We start from the raw sequence: 20,254 nt of genomic DNA, 5'->3' as shown, positions 1-20,254 counted from the left end.
AAAATAAATAATTTTTTTTCAAGGTATATTTTGCATATATATTTCATATTTTATAAGAAACTTGTTTTCTGTGCTCAGTCCAACAGATACATGTTGCTATGAAAACCTTTCAGTTACTATAAATCTTTCCATATTTACATACCCATATTTACTTACTTGTAATACTACAGAGCTGTACACCTCAACACACAGATGAGGACGTATCTTTTGGATGTGGTAAAACTGATCGTAGTTTCTCACATGTAGTCTGAATAGAGGACTTGAGCTTAGCTCAGCCAGAGCACCGTAAAGAGGACTCATGGGAACTGGGAAGATCTTCAGGCTTTGTCCTCCCATTCTGTTTTTACGTATGTATCATTTGAGTTTCCAAGTTACTCTGCCTCTTGTAGTTAATACAAGCAGGTAACTTCATTGAGTGTATCCATGTGAACATTTTAAATAAGAGTTTGTTTTTTTTTTTAAACTTCTACTTTTATTTTATTTTTTTAAAACTTTTATTTAATGAATATAAATTTCCAAAGTACAGCTTATGGATTGCAATGCCCCCCTCCCCATAACTTCCCTCCCACCCACAGCCCTCCCCTTTCTTGCTCCCTCTCCCCTTCCATTCACATCAAGATTCATTTTCAATTCTCTTTATATATAGAAGATCAGTTTAGTATATATTAAGTAAAGATTTCAACAGTTTGTACCCACATAGAAACAGAAAGTGAAAAATACTGTTTGAATACTAGTTATAGCATTAAATCACAATGTACAGCACATTAAGGACAGAGATCCTACATGAGGAGTAAGTGCACAGTGACTCCTGTTGTTGACTTAACAAATTGACTCTCTTGTTTATGGCATCAGTAATCCCCCCAGGCTCTTATCACGAGTTGCCAAGGCTATGGAAACCTTTTGAGTTCACCAACTCTGATCATATTTAGACAAAGTCATAGTCAAAGTGGAAGTTCTCTCCTCCCTTCAGAGAAAGGTACCTCCTTCTTTGATGACCTGTTCTTTCCACTGGGATATCCCTTGTGGAGATCTTTCATTTAGGTCTTTTTTTTTTTTTTTTTTTTTCCCCAGAGTGTCTTGGCTTTCCATGCCTGAAATACTCTCATGGGCTTTTCAGCCGGATCCGCATGCCTTAAGGGCTGATTCTGAGGCCAGAGTGCTGTTTAGGAATCTGCCATTCTATGAGTCTGCTGTGTATCCCGCTTCCCATGTTGGATCGTTCTCTCCCTTTTTTATTCTATCGGTTAGTATTTTCAGACACTAGTCTTGTTTATGTGATCCCTTTGATTCTTAGTCCTATCATTATGATCAATTGTGAACAGAAATTGATCAAATGGACTAGTGAGATGGCATTGGTACATGCAACCTTGATGGGATTGAATTGGAATCCCCTGGTATGTTTCTAACTCTACTGTTTGAGGCAAGTCAGCTTGAGCATGTCCCAAATTGTACATCTTAAATAAGAGTTTAAATATGAGTATTAATGAGAGCTGAGATTATATATCTCTGCAGGCTACTTTGTCTTGGTTTGAAATGTGTGAGAATCATGAACATAGTCTATGCTTTAAGTTCAGTCGCTGATCCATATGATTGTTTTTTGGATTCTTAGCTAGAATAGAAAAATTTTAAAGGTTAATGAAAATAAAGGTAAATGAATGATTTGAGGATGACTGTGGGGTCTGCCTCAGAAGACACTACAAAGTGTAAACAGGTTGAAAAAATCCGGTTAAGATCTCTGGTATCTACCTTGTCCCCTTTCTCTGAACCATATGATAAAGTGGAAAGTGATTTAAGAATAAAAAAAAATTATTTGCTGATGGGTGTTTAATTATTTTTCCCTTTCAAGCTTTCCTAGACTTTATCCCTTAGTGGCACAGAGTCCAGATAGCCATGTGAAATCATTCTCGCTGTTATTCTTAGTTTCTAAAATGTTTCTTTCATTTGGTTACTTCGAAATCACAGGAAGGGTGGTTACTGTTTGATGACTGGAGGCCCAGTTGGGACGATGCAGAGTACTTTAGGCCATTAGGGAGTGAACATTGGGCCTGGCAGTTAAGACTCCTGTATTGCACATCAGTTTTTGGTTCCATCTCTGGATTCTCATGCTGGCTCAAGAAATTGGGCTCCAGGCATCCACAAGGAAGACGTGAATTGAGTTCCTGGGCCCTAGCTTCAGCTTTTGTCCAGTCTAGTTGCAGGCGTCTGAGGATTTAGAAACCAGAAGCGCAAAATTTCATTCAGGTCACCACGTGAGTGGCAGCGGCCCAAGTGCTTGAACCATCAGCCTCTGCCTTCCTGGACCATTAGCAGGGAGCTGGATCTGACCAGAGCATCTGGGACTTGAGCTGGCACTCTGGTGTGGAATGCCAGCCTTGCAGGTGGTGGTTTAATATACTGTGCTACAAAGCAGGCTCCCATCTATGCCTCTTGAATAACTACAATCATAAAATAAATCTAGACCATTAGAATATCTTTGATGGGGAAGATAAGGATAAATGGATTGGCTAGAGGAACAGGAAATATCAAAGCAGCAGAGGTATGTATTTACCACAATAAAAGCCAGGAAACTTAAAATCATTCAGTGGCAAAAAGGCATTAAGACAAATGAATAAGGAGGTGGGAACCTGGGCAGTTACTCCTCCAAATGCAGTGACTCAGACACCAGCCTTCCCTGCGTGCTGGTGTCTATTCCAGATGTCCATCACTCAGCCCTGGACAGGAAGAGCCACAGCTCCTGTGACCCGATAAAGCCAGTGAGGTTTCAAGATGTAGCCAGAGCTGTGTGCTAGCCAGTTGTGCAAGCGGAAGGGAATGGTAAATATGTGGTTTCCCAAATTAAAGAAAAAAAAGTCTTTTGCAATCAGGAAATAAGTGACTGCTTGACACCTCCACACTTGTGAGCACGCATATGTGTACAACGTTGTGTGTTTTGCACAGGAGAATTCTGAAGACAATGTACAAGAATATTAAAAATATTTCAATATTTTCATCTTTATTAACTGTGGTCATGATAAAGTATTACTTCCATGTTTATACTTTGATCCAAGGGCTGTATCAGGTATTTCAATTAATCCAATCTTTTTATAAATATTTATTTCTTTAGGGTGGGTGGGAGGGAGAGAGAGAGAGAGAGAGAGAAAGAGTTCTTTCATCAGTTGGTTCACTCCACAGATGACTGCAATGGCCAGATCTGGGCCAGGCCAAAGCCAGGAGCCAGGAGCCAGGATCTTCACCCAGGTCTTCCACCTGATGACGGAAGCCCAAGCAGTTGGCCCATCTTCCTCTGCTTTTCCCTGGCCATTATCAGGGAGCTGGATCAGAAGTGGAGCAGCCAGGGCACAAACTGGTGCCAATATGGGATGCTGGCATCACAGGCAGCAGCTTTACCTAAGCCACAGCACCAGCCCCATCATTAGTCCAGTGTTAAATTCCTGTTATCCTCTTGTGATGATTGCCATCTCACCTAAAGAGGACATTTGCTTTTCTCAGAAATGTAGAACTTTGTAAGAAACAGAAAATAGAATTCAGAAGGAGTAATTACAGTTTGGCTTTCTAATCCCTAGTCTCATACTCATTCTATAACAAACTACCAAAAATGTAGATTTTAGAGTCAGTTCCTCTTAACACCATCCACTTTGTTCAGCAAGTGCACTTGTAGGCATCACACCTTGTATGTGCTGCCATGACAACAATGGACAGCACAGATGTGGGACTCTTAATGGACATATGAGGACATATGAAATGTAAAAACATGTGCTCTGCACTCACCACCTTCCATCCTGAGAACTGTCTAACCTCTCAGCAGCTATACAGATGGGAATCAAGACACAAAAGTAGCCTCAACATCCCCTCCACTACCTATATGGAGCAGAAAGATATAAATACACAGATCTGAGGCTACAGGAGGTTTCTCTAGAGCAGTACTGTAAGCTACGCTATGTGACCATGTTTCCCAGCTCCCATATTTTGTGCGTGTGTGTAAGACATGATAGGAAAGCTTGACTTGCTTTACAACCTGTTCTGCACTAACTAATCTGGTCCTGTGAGAGGGAGAACTCACCCACGCGAGACAGTGATTCATCCATTCACGGGGGCTCCACCCCTTGATGCAAACATCTCCCACTAACAGCCATTTCCTGGCGCTGCCTCAGCAGGAGTTTTGGTGGGGACAAGACACAGCAGTGTGTCAGGATCTGTGGTTGCAGTCCTCACTCTTCCATCATCTGCAGAAATTTAGGAGTCGAAATCAAGCCCTCCTCAAATAAACCGATGCTCCCCAAAACAGCAAAAGCTTTTCTGGAGTGCTAACTTCATCAGGTTCTTGCATGCCTATGCAGTGGGTGATATTTTCACTGGACATGGGAGGAAACTGAGGCTGAGGATCCAGAAGGCCTTGTCAAGTTTTTGTGACTAGGAAGGATTTGAATCATGGACTATATACAAAAGTTGATGTTCGGTGAGAGTCTACTATATACATGCCACATTATGATTGATCATTGTTATTTATGTACCTTATTTAATCCCCATAGCTTCTTTGGAAGGGAAATGGTATTGTATTTTACTGTTTTGAATTGGAGACTTAGAGAAGTGAAGACTTGCCTGCAATAACACACGGGGGCTAGGGCTGGCAGGTCAAGCCTCATCTGTCTGCTACTTTGTTCTAAGAGCTTTCTTGAAAACCAGGCCCTCCTGAATCCTCAGTTTGTGGGTGCTGTATGTGTTCAGTCAGGCATTATTTTAAACAAGGGCCAAAAATGAGCAATAATGCATGGTTAGGCATCTCAACCTCTTAACATTAATTCCTTCGTTTGTAAAATGAGGACAATAATAAGCTGGACCTAGTGCTCAAGGCTTTAGTGTGGCTCTGTACACTGTAGGTGCTCCAGGGAATGTCTTTCTCTGCCACCTTTTCAACCATCATTATCACTTCCACCTCCCCATCCTGTCTTCTCAGCACAACTTCTTTCCTTGATTATTTGGCATTGACAAAGCTGATCCAAGTTTAGCAGCAAATATTCCTGAAATAGCCAGATCCACCCATGAAATTTTGCTTATGTGATTAAGCTATGCTGGTCTAGGTTGGTGTGTGTGTGTCGGGGCTTTTCAGCTGATTGCCTGCACATGATGACAAGTGGCAGATGCAAAGGTGGTTCAGAGATTAAGAATGAGGCCAAGGGACAGAAGTAGAGTCCACAGGCTATACAACCTACACTGGGTGCTTGAGGCCAGAACACGCAGTGGACTATGTGCAGTCGTTTGGTTGGGAGGTGGGGGAGGCCATAGGATAGGGAGGCCTTGTGAAGAGGATGGCTTAGTAGTGGCTGGAGGCTGGTGAGGGAAGCAGAGAATAAGCAAGGAACTTGCCAAAGCCTAGTGAAGCAGGGGTGGGGCTGTTTCTCCATAATCCATCTCCACTGCTGTTCTCCACCTCACTCTCATGCCCACACAGTCTATCAACGACTACCACCTCACTTGAAGAACCATTTAATTAGCTAAGTAATAGGCAGGCAGAGAGTCACATACACAGAGAGAGAGAGCTTCCATCCACCAGTTCTCTCCAAAAGACCTGCAATGGGCAGGGCTGGGCCAAGGCTGAAGCCAGGAGCCCAGACCTCAGTCTGGGGGTCAGATGCTGGGGTGCACATCAGCAGGCAGCGGGAGTCAGTAAGAGAGCTTAGACCTGAACTCAGACGCTCAGATCTGGGCATCCCAAGGGGTATCTTACCACTGCACCCTTATGGGTTTCATGAAACTGTAGTCAGAAGATTGAAAAGGCATCAATCAAATGAAAGCAAATTTCAGGCCAGCACTGTGGCTCACTAGGCTATCCCTCTACCTGCGGCGCCGGCACACCGGGTTCTAGTCCCGGATGGGGCGCCGGATTCTGTCCTGGTTGCTCCTCTTCCAGTCTAGCTCTCTGCTATGGCCCGAGAGGGCAGTGGAGGATGGTCCAGGTCCTTGGGCCCTGCACCCGCATGGGAGACCAGGAGGAAGCACCTGGCTCCTGGCTTCGGATCCATGCGGCGCGCCGGCTGCAATGCACTAGCCATAGCGGCCACTTGGGGGGTGAACCAACGGAAAAAGGAAGACCTTTCTCTCTATCTCTCTTTCTCACTGTCTAACTCTGCCTGTCAAAAAAAAAAAAAAAAAAAAAAGCAAACTTCAATGTGAGATTTGAATATGTTCTGCAGAGTCTGGCTCGTGGTATCAGAGTTACACAAATGAATTTCTTTTTAAACTCTAATGTATATGAAAACATGATGCCTGGAAGGATGCTGAGACAGATATTAGAAGTAAGATTTGTGGTCCAAACTCAAAGGAGAGGAATAACATACAAGCATTTCTTCTCAAAAGTCAAACATGAAGGGCTGGAATTGTGGTACAATGGGACATGGCAGCATCCCAGCTGCTCCACTTCCAATCCAGCTTCCTGCTAATGTGCTTGGGAAGGCAGCAGTACCCAAGTACTGAGTCTGTGCCACCCACATGGGAGACCTGGATGTAGTTCCTGGTTGCTGGCCCAGCCCTGGCTGTTGCAGCCATTTAGGGAGTGAACCAGTGCATGGAAGATCTCTCTCTCTCTCACCCTCTCTCTCTCTCTTTCTCACTCTCTCTCTCCTTCTCTCTTTTACACTCATTCCCTATAGTTCTGCCTTTCAAATAATAAATATTAAAAAAAAATTAAGTGTGAATATTTTCACACACAACAGGCGGAATAAAAATGGGAATGACTTTTCCAGGGGGTGTTTAGTAATATGTATATTCCAGTTCTTTAAATGTACATGCTCTTTGATCCCATAATTTTGTGTTTAACTTAGTTTCTAGCAAAACAAGCAACAGTACAGGGCAATTAGATTTTAAACTAGCAAAAAACTGGAAAAAAAGTTAAGTGTTCAATTGCCAGGGGTTTCTTAAATAAATTATGGGTGTACCCATGTGGGTAATTATATGATGGTTTTTAAATCATGTCTTAGGGGTGGTTGTTGTGGTGCAGAGGGTTAAACCACCACGGGGCTTCTGCCTAACCCAGCCCAGGCCTGCTGTGGGCATTTGGAGAGTCAACAGCAGGTGAAGAGCTGTCTTTGTTGCTTTGACTTCAAATACATAAAAATGAATGATTTGTGTTTTACATGAATATGTTTAAAGTGAAGAAATGCTTATTAATTATTAGAAAAGAATAAAGTGGGACGGCACTGTGGCCCAGCTGTTTAGAGCCCCAGCCTTCAGCACTGGTAACCCATATGGGAGCAGGTTTGAGTCTTGGCTGCTCCACTCCTATCCAGCTCTCTGCTGATGGCCTGGGAGAGCAATCAAAGATGGCCCAAGTACTTAGGCCACTGTACCAGCATGGAAGTCCTGGAAGAAGCTCCTGGCTCCTGGCTTCATCCTGGCCCAGCTCTAGCTCTTGTGGCCAATTGGAGATTGAACTTGTAGATGGAAGACCTCTTTCTCTGTCTCTACCTGTGTCTATAACTCTACCCTTAAAATAATAAAATAAATCTGAAAAAAAAAAAATAAAGTGGAAGCACTGTGTATTGATACAAGCTTTGCTAGTAAACATAATTTATCAAAAATACTTGAAGAAAATAAACCAAAAAATTTTATAGTGGAATGGCAGGTATTTTAAAAAATTTTACCTGAAATAAACATGAACTAAAATGGAATAATCTTTCTTTAAAAAATAGCAACAATTCCCTCTCTGTTAGAACCTTTCTAACAGAGAGGGAATTATTTAAACCAAGAGCTAGAGAAATGAGTTCTGTCCCTTGTTGTATAAACACACAATATTTTGCCCATGCCTTTGTCTGGTGGTTTGTTTTATATCTGTTACTTTCCTGTTAATGACATTCCTCTTGTTTTCCACAACCATGTGTTGCTCTGTCTTTTCAGTCCGTGAATATTGGTTTTGAGGGCTGTTTTGCAAAGAATGCTAAATGTTTGATTAGTTGAAATGGAGGAAGACACAGCACATGACCATCTTTCCTTTCCTGTAAGCAACAGCTTTCATCATACAGTTTCCTCTTATCACTTCCCCTAGGAGGGGCAGAACATTTTGAGTCAGAGTATCCTCACTCAGAGGTAATTCGCTTCTCGTCGTAGAGCCCCTAAGGGATTTTGGATTGGAGTGGACAGCTTCTCCCTCATATTGGGGTCCGTTTCTTCCACCTGCATCACTGCACGGCATGGATCCAGGTAACACTTGCATTTATTTGCTTTATTTTATATACCCAGGATCTTACCACCTGGGTATTCTATTAATTCTACTTATTCTAGGAATATGGCACTGAACTACAAATGATGTGGCCTGAGAAGGAGCGTGGTAGGAAAGCATTCCCTCACATTGCATTAGAATTGCACAGACTCTGCAGCATATCGGAATTGTAGTTCAGTGTCCAGGATGAGTTATCTTCTCCTTCTCAATATGCTATGAGTTTTGCTTTGTGTTATGAAGATGAAGAAGAGTGATTTGAGGAGTTACTTTTCCTTGGAGCTAATGGTTTACATATCATCCATCCATATTGAAAGATTCTGTAGCAGAAATGTTCCTATTTCTTAGTAGGAAGTTAGAGAAAATGCAAATAAGCATAGAAAATTTTGTAATTAAAAATGTTTAAAAGGCTACAGATATGTGTGCAGTTTTTTTACATATTTCCTGCTTCTTTGATATAATCTCTCTGACATGATTGTAAGAAGCAAGGTAAATTTCCAATTTTATTACTTGATAATTTGTTTCTGCATTGATATTTACTGCTAGATTAATCCTTAAAAGACATTAACTAAAGATTACCTATAAGAAATTTTATTTTCACAAAAGCTTTGATCGCAACATCACATCCGGGAACCTAAGAGATTTTTATTCAGCTTATCTTGTACAAGACACTGGACTCTGAAATGTTAACCAACTTATGATATTCCCCCTCAAATAATCATTTACAGTCAGTGTTTGAGGTATACTTTGGAAAATACTCTGTTAGAGTGTTTGAAAAGAATGCAAGAGCTTTAAAAGCACTTATATGCATATCAAAATTGAATTTTTTTAAGCCAAGGCATTTATACTCTTTCAGAACGCAGAATTATTGTTGTTAGAATCAACCATTTAAACATATTTCAGAGCTTTGAGATGGTACTCATTTGTCATAATATTTTCATATGTATGTTGAACATTTTGAGTGAAATTGAGTAAATAGGACAATAATCTGCTGGCAATCTTTTCCTTCCGTTTATATTTTCTGATAACCATGGCAATGACCACTAGGATTACAAATGAGTTTAATGGAAATGTTAACAGGATTTCCACTTCTTATATAAATCAGACTGTCTGTGTGCTTGCAGGAGTAGATAAACCTGTGTACAGGGAGACTCACAGACGCACACACAATTAGCTCTCACCATCAACCTCGGGACTGTTCCTTCAAGCTGCCATTTTGATTTTTCTTTAGAAGCCATCGTGTAGCAAAGTGTTGATGCCAGATGTGTTTCTCTTCTTTTAGAGATGAGCGATCAGGAGGTGACTTATTCAGCTTTGAAGTTTCCTCAGTCTTCTTCAGAGTCGCAGAATAGACTAAGACCTGATGGCACTCAAAGGAGTGGAAAAACTGATGAGAAAGGTATATATAGAAATAGTTTAAAAACAATTTATTCATTTATTTATTTGAAAGGTAGAGTGGCAGAGAGGGAGAGACAAAGAGAGAACCACTGGTTCATTACAAATGGGCACATCAGCCGTGGCTGGGATAGGAGAAGCCAGGAGCTTAGGGCTCCCTCTGGGTCTCCCACATGGGTGGCAGACACCAAAATACTTGAGTGATCTTCTGCTGCTTTCTCAGGCGCGTGAACAGGGAGCTGGGTAAGAGGTGGAGCAGCTGAGACATGCATGGGTATTGTGATATGGGAGGCCTGCATTGCAACTGGCTGCTTAACCCACTGCATCACAATGCCAACCCCAATGTATATATTTTAGGCCTCTAAATTCACCTGTCTTTTATGGATTGCCAAACTTGAGCTTAGAAAAAGTTCATATAGATACTTCTGATTGTCAAGTGGTTATAAGAAACTATTACGAGGCAGAATAGTAGAACAGAAAACTGGAAAGAACAGTTGGCAGAATGGAGAAATTAATGAATCCTCTGAGGAGCTAATAGACTGGTTTTGTTCAAGTCTGGTCAATAATGATTTGTGAAGCCTTTAAAAGTAAAACACAGAAAAGTGTATGAAGAAACATAGCATATCTTAGAGAATGTTTACAAAATGAAAAACATGTGTTAAAAACAAATTTATTCAGACAACACAGTTTAGGTGCCTTAAGAATATATATCTGACCTTAAAGGCCATGAAGAAGGAAAAAAATCTTCATATCAATGGAACATTCTAATTTTTCTATTCTCTCTGTACCTCAAATATTGTCACAATTTAAATTCTAAGCTGAAAATAACTTTTATGATTTTAGTTTGGTGATCATCAATGATACAATTTTTCCAATATGGGGACATCAAAAGTAAAAGGATAAATATGGTATTGTCTACAGGAAAACAGGATTGATGGTGAAGGAGAAAAGTGGATTTCTAGAAACTCCTGTTATGATGGCTTGTGATCCCTTTTGCAACCCAGAACTCAAGACCATTGCCTGCTTTTTTCTTTCCATGATTAGCTGTGATCACAGAAAGGACACATGTCATTGTGGACTCCCCTGTGCGTCTTATGTCAGGTGTCCTTGGTGCTTTATTAGGGGCCTGCTTTTGAAACCCTGAAGAATTATGCCTATGCATGGGGATTTCTATGATGAGTACATCAGCCGGAAATTTTTCTTTTTGAGATTTACTTATTTTATTTGAAAGTCAGCTTTACACAGAGAGGAGAGGGGGTAAGGAAAGGAGAGAGAGAGAGAGAGAGAGAGAGAGAGAGAGACAGAATCTTGCAAATACTGATTTCTCCTCAGATAGCTGCAATAGCTCGAGCTGGGTCAGGCCAAAGCTGGGAGCCGGAAGCTTCTTCCATGTCTCCCATATCAGCCAGAAATCTTAAACTTTAAAACTGTGTTGATAGGTTAAAATTTTAAATCACTTGGTAGATATAGCCTTGTAAAATTTTTAAAGATCTTCCCTTTGCTTCAAACAGTGTCCTTGTTGGAGGTAAGTGGTAACCAGGCTCTCTCTCTTTTTTCTTTTAAGAGTTCTCAGTGCCCAGGCATCTCATTGCAGTGATTCTTGGAACCCTCTGTTTACTTCTCTCAGTGGCAGTCGTAGTGTTGGTGACAAAGAGTGAGTACTGGAAGTCCATCTTTCTAGTCTGAGGAACTGCAGTAACCATGCTTTGTGCAGATACTAATAGTGTTGTTCCCTGTTGAAACTCTGGGGACCTCCCAGATGGTTCTGGACTTTGTTGGTGAGTTTTTCAGCAACGTATCACCCTGCGGTGTTCATTTTGCTTACCTAGTTCACTGGCTCTGAAGCTGTGATGAGCTGTCTCATTCTGCATAATGCATGGGAACATTCCTTTTGGAAGGTTATTGTGTAGGATTCTGCCATTGAGTTGAGATCATTGTCAGTCTGAGATAAATACTTTGGCCGTCTATTTATTTATTTATTTTTAAGTATATAATAAGGAAACAGTAAGAAGAATTAATACGTACATAGAAGATGACCTGGAATGTCAGCTTTTTTCTTGTCTTTTTCTTTTTTTTCTTAGGGAAAACCATGGATATACTACATTTGTATGAAATCACTTATTTTCAGATATTTCATCTATTCCACTAATAATTGTGTTTTATCTTCATGTTTTTAAGTTCAGGCTAAAACTAATTTTTTTTTTTAATTGGGGGTGGTGAGAGAGAGAGAGAGAGAGAGAGAAAGTCCCATCTGGCAGTTCACTCCCCCAATACCTGCAGCTGGAGCCAGGAGCTCAGCCTAGGTTTTCCACATGGTGGCAAGAACTCAACTTCTTGAGTCATTGCAGCCTCTCCCAGGAGCTGGAGCCAGGAGCCAGCTCTTGGGCACTCTGCTGTACCCGGGTACTCAGTTGTGGAACTTGGGCATCTGTCCACAAACATCTGCCTGCTCGGTTAGGTTTTATATTCAGAAGATGTATCATTAAGAGTTAACTTGGTCGGTGCCGCAGCTCACTTTGCTAATCCTCCGCCTGTGGAGATGGTACCCCAGGTTCTAGTCCCGGTTGGGGCGCCGGATTCTGTCCCGGTCGCTCCTCTTCCAGTCCAGCTCTCTGCTGTGGCCCAAGAGGGCAGTGGAGGATGGCTCAAGTGCTTGGGCCCTGCACTCGTGTGGAAGACCAGGAGGAAGCGCCTGGCTCCTGGCTTTGGAACGGCTCAGCCCACCGGCCATAGCTGCCATTTGGGGCGTGGACCAACGAAAGGAAGACCTTTCTCTCTGTCTAACTCTGCCTGTCAAAATAAATAAATAAATAAATAAATAAATGTTAACTAACTGAATTTTGATTTGCTGCTTATTTGTAAATGATGTGATATTAAAAATGAACTAAACTGTAAGGTATGCTGTTAGCCATCAAGTATTTTATTTATGCTACCCTTAGGTCGCTATTAGTGAGAAATTTGATGTTTCCATTTCTGTGGTCAGTTCACTGAGGTGTTACTTTCTAAGTGCCAAATTACTGAAATAATCATATGAGTTGGTTGCTAAAGTGACACTTTTTCTGTTGTCTCTAACTTCACAGTTGGACCTCATGATTATATTTTTATGATATCTGTGCTGCACATTTTAGTTTTACAGCTTATTCAAGAAAAGCATCAACAGCAGGAAATTCTAGGAAACCTCACACAAATGTACCACGTCGTGCAAAATGATGACTGCTTAAAGAAGCAACTCTTGGCAAATAAGTCTTTAGAATATGACGCTCTCAAAAATAAAACCCTTCTAATGGAAAATGCACTGAAGTCACCCTTTTTAAAACAGAATCGATGCAATGCAAAAAAAGATACCTTCCAGAAATCTCTGCACAATCCAGGTATGGAAGAAATCTGGAAGGATTCACTGTATCCTCTTGTGTCATTTCTTCCCCTCTAGAAGTTTTGATGTCTAATAAGCAGACTTATGCCTAGTGATCTATGGCTCTACTGAACAGCTTAGAATTTGTGCCTTTCAGATATGTGGGGTTGGAATCCCTGGAACCACATTTGCATGCATAGAGTCCTGTGGTTGCCCAGACTCCATGGCAGTCTTTGCCTCCTCTCTATTCCCAGATGGTGAAACAGTATGCCAGACCCCTCGGAACTCAGCTGATCTGGCCTGTGAGACTTAGGGTGTGGCTCACATAAAATGCGGAGGCTTTCAGTAAAAATATTACCTACGACAGGCACAATAGTTTTATTTGAATGCTGTTATAGAGATACGTTGTGCGTATGTGGGGTGTGTGTGTGTGTGTGTGTGTGTGGTGTGTCTGCCTTGACTTCAGATATTTGTTCTATTTGTCACCCCCAATACCAGTGTAATTTTAAAAATCATGGAAAATGCACGTTATTAAACAACTCTGCAGGGATTTCAAAAAATTTTGCACCAAAATAAGCTTATATTTTCATGAACATTTTTTCTTTTTTTCATGAGCTTTTGAAAGCAGCCTAATAATATACTCCCTGCAAGATATCTGCAAGATTTGTCATAGTGTTGACATTTTTACAAAAGACCCAAGAGATAAAAATATTAAATCTCATGCAGTAATTACTAAAATCTTGCCTAATGATGGAATGAATTGTCCAGACTTATAAACAACTAGTAAATATTCATATATTTACAATATCTTATGTATATTTTTTTGTGGTACTTAGCAAAAATTTAGTTTCTATTTAGACTTTTTTACACGATGAATATAAAAATGTAAAGGGAAAAGACAAGGTTCCTATATATATATATATATATATATATATATATATATATATGTATATATATATATATATTTAAAGATTTTCTTTAAAATATTATTTATTTGAAAGGCAGAATGGCAGAGAGGCAGAGGCAGAGAGAGAGAGGAAAGGACTTTCCTCTGCTTGTTCACTCCCCAAATGGCCACAACGGCCAGAGCTGGGGCCAATCTGAAACCAGGAGCCAGGAGCTTCTTCTGGGTCTCCAAGTGGGTGCAGGGGCCCAAGGACTTGGGCCATCTTCTGCTGATTTTCCCAGGCCATAGCAGAGAGCTGGATCAAACATGGAGCAGCTGGGACTTGAACCTGTGCCCATATGGATGCCGGTACTGCAGGTGTTGGCTTTACCTACTACACCACTGTGCCTGCGCCTTTAAAGATTTTTTAATTTATGTATTTGAGAGATAGAACCAGAGAGAGAGAGAGAGAAAGAGAGAGAGTCTGAGAGACAAAGAGAAAGGTTTTCCATCCATTGGTTCACTCACAAAGAGACCCATGGTCGGAGCCAAGCTGAGCCGAAGCAAGGAGCCAGGAGCTTCTTCTGGGTCTCCCATGAGGGTGCAGAGGCCTAAAACACATGGGACATCTTCACTGCTTTCTCAGGCCATAAGAAGAGAGCCAGATTGGAAGAGGAGCAGCCAGGACATGAACAGGAGCCCATATGGTGTACCAGGGCCTCAGGTGGAGGCTTAGTCTATTACACCACAATGCCGGTCACCAAAATATATTTTAAATTTAGAAAGCATCCTAGAATATTTTTTTTTTTATCTTTTGACAGGCAGAGTGGACAGTGAGAGAGAGAGACAGAGAGAAAGGTCTTCCTTTTTGCCATTGGCTCACCCTCCAATGGCCGCCGCGGTTGGCGCGCTGTGGCTGGCGCACCGCGCTGATCCGATGGCAGGAGCCAGGAGCTTCTTCTGGTCTCCCATGGGGTGCAGGGCCCAAGGACTTGGGCCATCCTCCACTGCACTCCCTGGCCACAGCAGTGAGCTGGGCTGGAAGAGGGGCAACCGGGACAGAATCCGGAGCCCCGACCGGGACTAGAACCCGGGGTGCCGGCGCCGCAGGTGGAGGATTAGCCTAGTGAGCCGCGGCACCGGCCCCAGAATATTTTTTAAAAACTTAAATTATTTTTATTATTTTGAAGCATCCTAGAGTATTTTTAAAAACTTAGATTATTTTTATTATTTTTAAACAGCTTTATTGTGGTATTATTAGCCTTCAAAACTGCATAGATTAAATATACATGATTTGATGAGATGGACACAGGCATCCAACCATGAATCAATCCCCACAGTAAGGATAATAGACTTCTATATCACCTTCCAAGATGTCCTTATGTTGTTCATTTGTGTAAGAACACTGACTGTGAGATCTTTAAATTTTAAGTGTACGATACAGCGTCGCTCACTGTGGGCACTATGTTGTACAGCAGATTTCTGGAACTTATTCCTCACATTTAACTGAAAGATTACACTCAGAGAACAAAATTTTCCATTTCCCTGCCCTCCAGCTCTGGGCAACCACCATTCTATTCTGTCTTCCCACAGGTTTGGCCACTGTACATACCTCAGAGAAGTGGAATCATGAGGAGTTAGCTCCCATGTATTGGTGTCTCCCTACACTGTTAGACTCTTGTCTTTTCAGACTATATCCTCACAACCTAATGCAGTAGTAATACTTTAAGCATTTTAAAAGAATTATTGTATTTTAAATGTTTTGATCAGAACATACTACTTGGACGTATTATGGGTCTCATGTAATATTTTAACACATAAACAGGGTGCAAACCAATCACATCTAGCCTTTTTGTTTTCCTGTCCTTTCTTTGTGTTTGGAGCCTACAAGCTCCCCTCTTCCAGTTCTTTATACAGTGATGATTTACCTGGTGGAGTCTGGTCACCCTGCTGACCGATGGAACACTAAAACTTGTTACTGCACCTGTGTGTGTTTTGGGACTTGGCTAACCTCTCTCTACACATTGCCAACCTGCACTCTCAACCTTAACCAGCCACTAGTAATTATTATAGATAGATTTGAGCCTTTGTGTCAGTTATGGGTGGCTGATAAACATATTGTTCTCATTCACAGATGACCAGATAATAAGAAGTTTAATGACTGACCTTACATGTTGTAGGTAAAGTCCATGAAGACTACTGGTCCTGTTATGGAGTACACTGCTATTATTTTGTTCTGCAAAATAAAAGCTGGACAGAATGTGAACAAACTTGCCAAAGTTATGGTTCCTCCCTTTTGAAGATTGACGATGAACATGAACTGGTATCACCGACTCCTCCATGTACTCTCACTCTCATGAACTGTGTCTCTCACCCTTGACCCAAGATGCTGAGAAGGGGAGGGTGGTCCAGAAAGAGGGATCTTCAGCTATTCTTTCTATTGTGTGGGGAAGATTGTAGAGTTCAGAATCTCCCTGGAAACCCTGTCTGCTAATAAGCATATGATCCTGGAACTCATTAAGTGTTCAAATCATGTGATCTATTATGGCAATTCTTATGAAGGGTGAAGTTTGTAATCCTCTCTCTCTCCAAGGAGTCTGCAGTAGTGCCACTTACAAGAAAATATGCCTTTCCTTGGAGGAAGTACTTATCTGAACCTTTAGTAATCTGTGCCCTAGAACCACAGTTATTTTTTCCCTATGTGGGTTGGCAAGCTGTGGGGGTACAGTGTAATCTGGGAGTTACTACCAGGAATTCAGCATTCAGACTGCCTGGAATCCAACCCAACTCTGCCACTTGATGCTGGGTGACCTTCAGTAAATTTCTTAACCTCTCTGAGCCTGTGGAAATGATAATGAGCACCATGAAAGTGACAGCAGTTTTACACATTAACCTCACAGTGATTGGAGAGCATCTGTAGGTCACATGTACTTGGTCAATAACCTTATAATAGCAAGATGCATATGTTAAAAAAAGAATTATAGAAAGAGCAAATACAGTGACAACAATATTGAGGTTGTCTTTTTAATTTATTACTAAGAAAATGTATCCAAATGCTCAAAGTGTGTTTTTACAGAGAAATGTTTGCCAACAAAAGCCCAAAACCTCTATTTCTTACTTAGGAAAACAATGTAAAAATTATATGCATGTATAATAAATGTTTAAAATCCCAATATAACAAAATTGGTGATATAAACTCATGAAATAACCTTCTGTGTTTGATCCAGGAAAATGTAAATTCAAATCTATATTTTAAATGGCAGACATTTAATAAGACTTTATGTAATTTGTCACTTTGATGTAGTTCTTTTTTTTTTTTTTAAAGATTTGTTTATTTATTTGAGAGGCAGAGTTACAGACAGAGACAGGGAGAGACAGAGAGAGAGGTCTTCTATCAACTGGTTCACTTCTCATATGAATGTAACGGCAGGAGCAGCACGGATCTGAAGCCAGGAGCCAGGATCTTCTTCAGGGTCTCCCATGTGGGTGCAGGGGCCCAAGGACTTGGGCCATCTTCTTCTGCTTTCTTAGGCCATAGCAGAGAGCTGGGTCGGAAGTGGAGCAGCCGGGACTAGAACAGGGGCCCATTTGGGATGCCGGCGCTTCATGGCAGCGCTTTAATCTTGTATGCCACAGCACCGGCCCGGTTATAGTACATTTTAGATATTTTTAATATTCCCAAACACTTACTCCCTTCCTTTTATCTCTTCCAACTACTTACCTAAAAGCAGGACTTTCTTCTGTGAGTCTGAAAACTGTAATGTACACCCCCTACACAATCAGTTTTTATTTTAAGAAATTTGATTTGAAGACTTCTTTCATTTAAGATCATGCAGTGCTACCTTCTCTACACCATGATATATTCTTTTGGAGCATGAGTTTGAATAGTTTTCTGAAGTGTCATACATTATTTAACCAATTTCTTATTTGTAGATATTTTAATTTAAAAATTTTCCATGCTTTAAATAATTCATGAGACTGGCAGATGATTTTAACGTATATAAGTAATCTACTATGGAAATGTACTTTGGAAAATGAAAATATAGGTTTTGAAGAATGAGAGATTTTTCTAGGAAGCAGGGATGAAGGGTGGTCTGGAGAAAGGCAGAGTACTGGCCGTGGATACAGCCTTTTTCCCTCTACCTGTCTGTCTTCTCACTCTTCCAACAGATGGGAACTTATTCCCATGATGTGTTTTGTTTCCTTTATAGGCATTTGTTCATTTTCAGATTCATAAAAATATTTATTGGATTGGATTGTCATTTAATGAAGTGGAAAACAAATTGAGATGGATTGTTGATGGCACATCACCTGGAATGTAAGTTTTTGGAATGTATTCAAACTCTATCATTGGTGTGGGAGTTGGAAGGATTGTGTCTAACAAGTCATCACTCATATCACACAGTTTTTTTTGCAGTAGTGTCCATTAGTAAGAAAAGAAGAATTAGGAAGAAAGTATTTTAGCAAGTGGGGTTAACAGAGAAATGTTATATAGCATTGTTAATGATAAAAGTATACATGCAGTATGAGTTATAGAAATTCAGTTCTACTTCTAATTTAATTTAAAAATTAAAAAATAAAATATTGTGAAGTAATTTTTTCTGCTGACCAAACGTTGCCAGTGTGGAATAAACTGGGAGATTATAGGTAAATGTGTTTAATGGGCTAAGAATAAAGAAAAGCTTTTGATGTTGAAGTTATGAAGATCATTTATATTTATCAGGAATTTAAGAAATAGAATTTAAAACATTCATGAAGATGTCATTGGAAACTTCGGATTTAAACAGTTGACCTTTATATTTTTTTGTTCTACAGGAACTTTAGAATGATGAATTATCCTTCTAGGAGACGAAAATGTATGTTTTTGACCTCAACAAGAATAGAATATGACGATTGCTCTAAAACCTACAGTTGTATCTGTAAAAAGAGAATTAATTGTAATTTCTCTACTACAAAATGCACTTAGAAGAATAGGTAACATTGGAAATGCTGCCCTGCTTTTGTGTCCTGTGATAATTTGGGGTTACTGCTAACACCTGTTTCTGACTGCAGGGCTCAGTGCAGTGTGGACACAGGAGCTGGAAGAGGAAGCAAATCTTCTCCTGAGCTCTGATTAGGAGGCCAGACGCCATCTTCTTCCTGGGGGAGTGGAAGCTTTGTCTTGGGGAGCAGTTGCTTCTCCATTGTGGTTCTGAGGGATTCTTCCCTCTTCCCTGAACCACCCGGGACCTGTTAGAGCATCTTAATGTGGCCAGGATCTTTCCTTACCAATAGGATAAAGCATGTCAATGTTATCAGACTGTGGAAACACAATTAAGAACTAGGATATAGTTATATTTTCACTACCTAGAAGCATATCTCATCTTTAAAAGTTATTTTGTTGCAGATTAAATTCAAATGTACTGAGTAGTTGAAAGAATGTTACAAGACACGCCCATGTAACTTTTACCCACAGTTATCAATTGTTTGTATTTTGCTGTGTTTTCCTCTGTTTCTCCTTCACTCTTGCTCTCATTGTCGATCCACTTGAAAATAAATTGAAGATGTGTCCTGGTTTCTGAATATTTTCTAAGAAAAGGACTTTGTCTTATATAACCATGCTACAATTATCAAAATCAGGAAATTTAGCAATGACACAGCATTATGATCTAATCTATAAACCACATTCAAGTTGTCCATTGGCCTATAATAATGTAATACAATGCATTTAATCATCATATTGATGGCATGTCCTTTAATCTGGAATAGCTGTTTGAATTTTCTTTGTCTTTCCTGACCTTGACATTAAAAAAAGTCAACCTTATTGAGTTAGACTATCCACACAAGGGAATGTACCCATTTTTAAGTCATGAGGGATATAGGTTTTAATATGTTTACCTCTCACACGCTATCAAATCAAGATCTAGGCATTTCCATCAGCTTCAGACATTCCATTCTGCCTCACACCATCCACCTGGCTCCTGTCCACCAGCGATGCTCATTATTAATTAGTTTAGCTCATTCTAGAACTACATGCATCCTGTGCATTTTTTCCTGGCTGCTTTTGGATCAGCATGTGTTTAAAATTAATCAGTGGTTTTTCATGTATCAGCAGTTCCCTCTCTTTGTTATTTCATATTCTATTATTCAGCTAGAGCACATCTGTTCACTCAGTTATGGACATTTGATCTGTTTCTCATTTTTGGCTACTGTGAATAAAGCTGTATTGGACATTTATGTGCAGATTGCAGTGTGGGGATATATTTTTGTTTCTTTTTAATAACTAAAAATCGGATTTCTGGATCTTAGGTAAGTACATGTTTAATTTGATAAGAAACTCCTAGAATGATTTTCAATGTAGTTACATCATTTTGCTTTCCCAGTAGCAACAAATGTGAGCTCCAGTTGCTCCCCATCATTGTCAACCCCTGAT

General features: G+C 40.4%; 1 protein-coding gene across 1 annotated transcript; it reads left to right on the top strand.

Annotated features, from left to right (window-relative positions):
* The first annotated feature begins 1,144 nt into the window (after positions 1-1,144).
* LOC133762490 (killer cell lectin-like receptor 2) lies at positions 1,145-20,047 on the top strand. Its single transcript, XM_062195488.1, has 9 exons — positions 1,145-1,243; positions 8,039-8,193; positions 9,492-9,608; positions 11,169-11,258; positions 12,733-12,975; positions 16,023-16,165; positions 18,054-18,160; positions 18,658-18,816; positions 18,895-20,047. Exons 2-8 carry the CDS (start codon positions 8,184-8,186, stop codon positions 18,806-18,808), a joined length of 861 nt encoding a protein of 286 aa, XP_062051472.1. The 5' UTR covers positions 1,145-1,243; positions 8,039-8,183; the 3' UTR covers positions 18,809-18,816; positions 18,895-20,047.
* Positions 20,048-20,254: the final 207 nt, after the last annotated feature.

The sequence above is a fragment of the Lepus europaeus genome, chromosome 6 (assembly GCF_033115175.1).
Source record: "Lepus europaeus isolate LE1 chromosome 6, mLepTim1.pri, whole genome shotgun sequence".
Classification (NCBI taxonomy): domain Eukaryota; kingdom Metazoa; phylum Chordata; class Mammalia; order Lagomorpha; family Leporidae; genus Lepus; species Lepus europaeus.
Note: the sequence above shows the minus strand (reverse complement) of the source record. Positions and strands in the feature narration are given on the sequence as shown.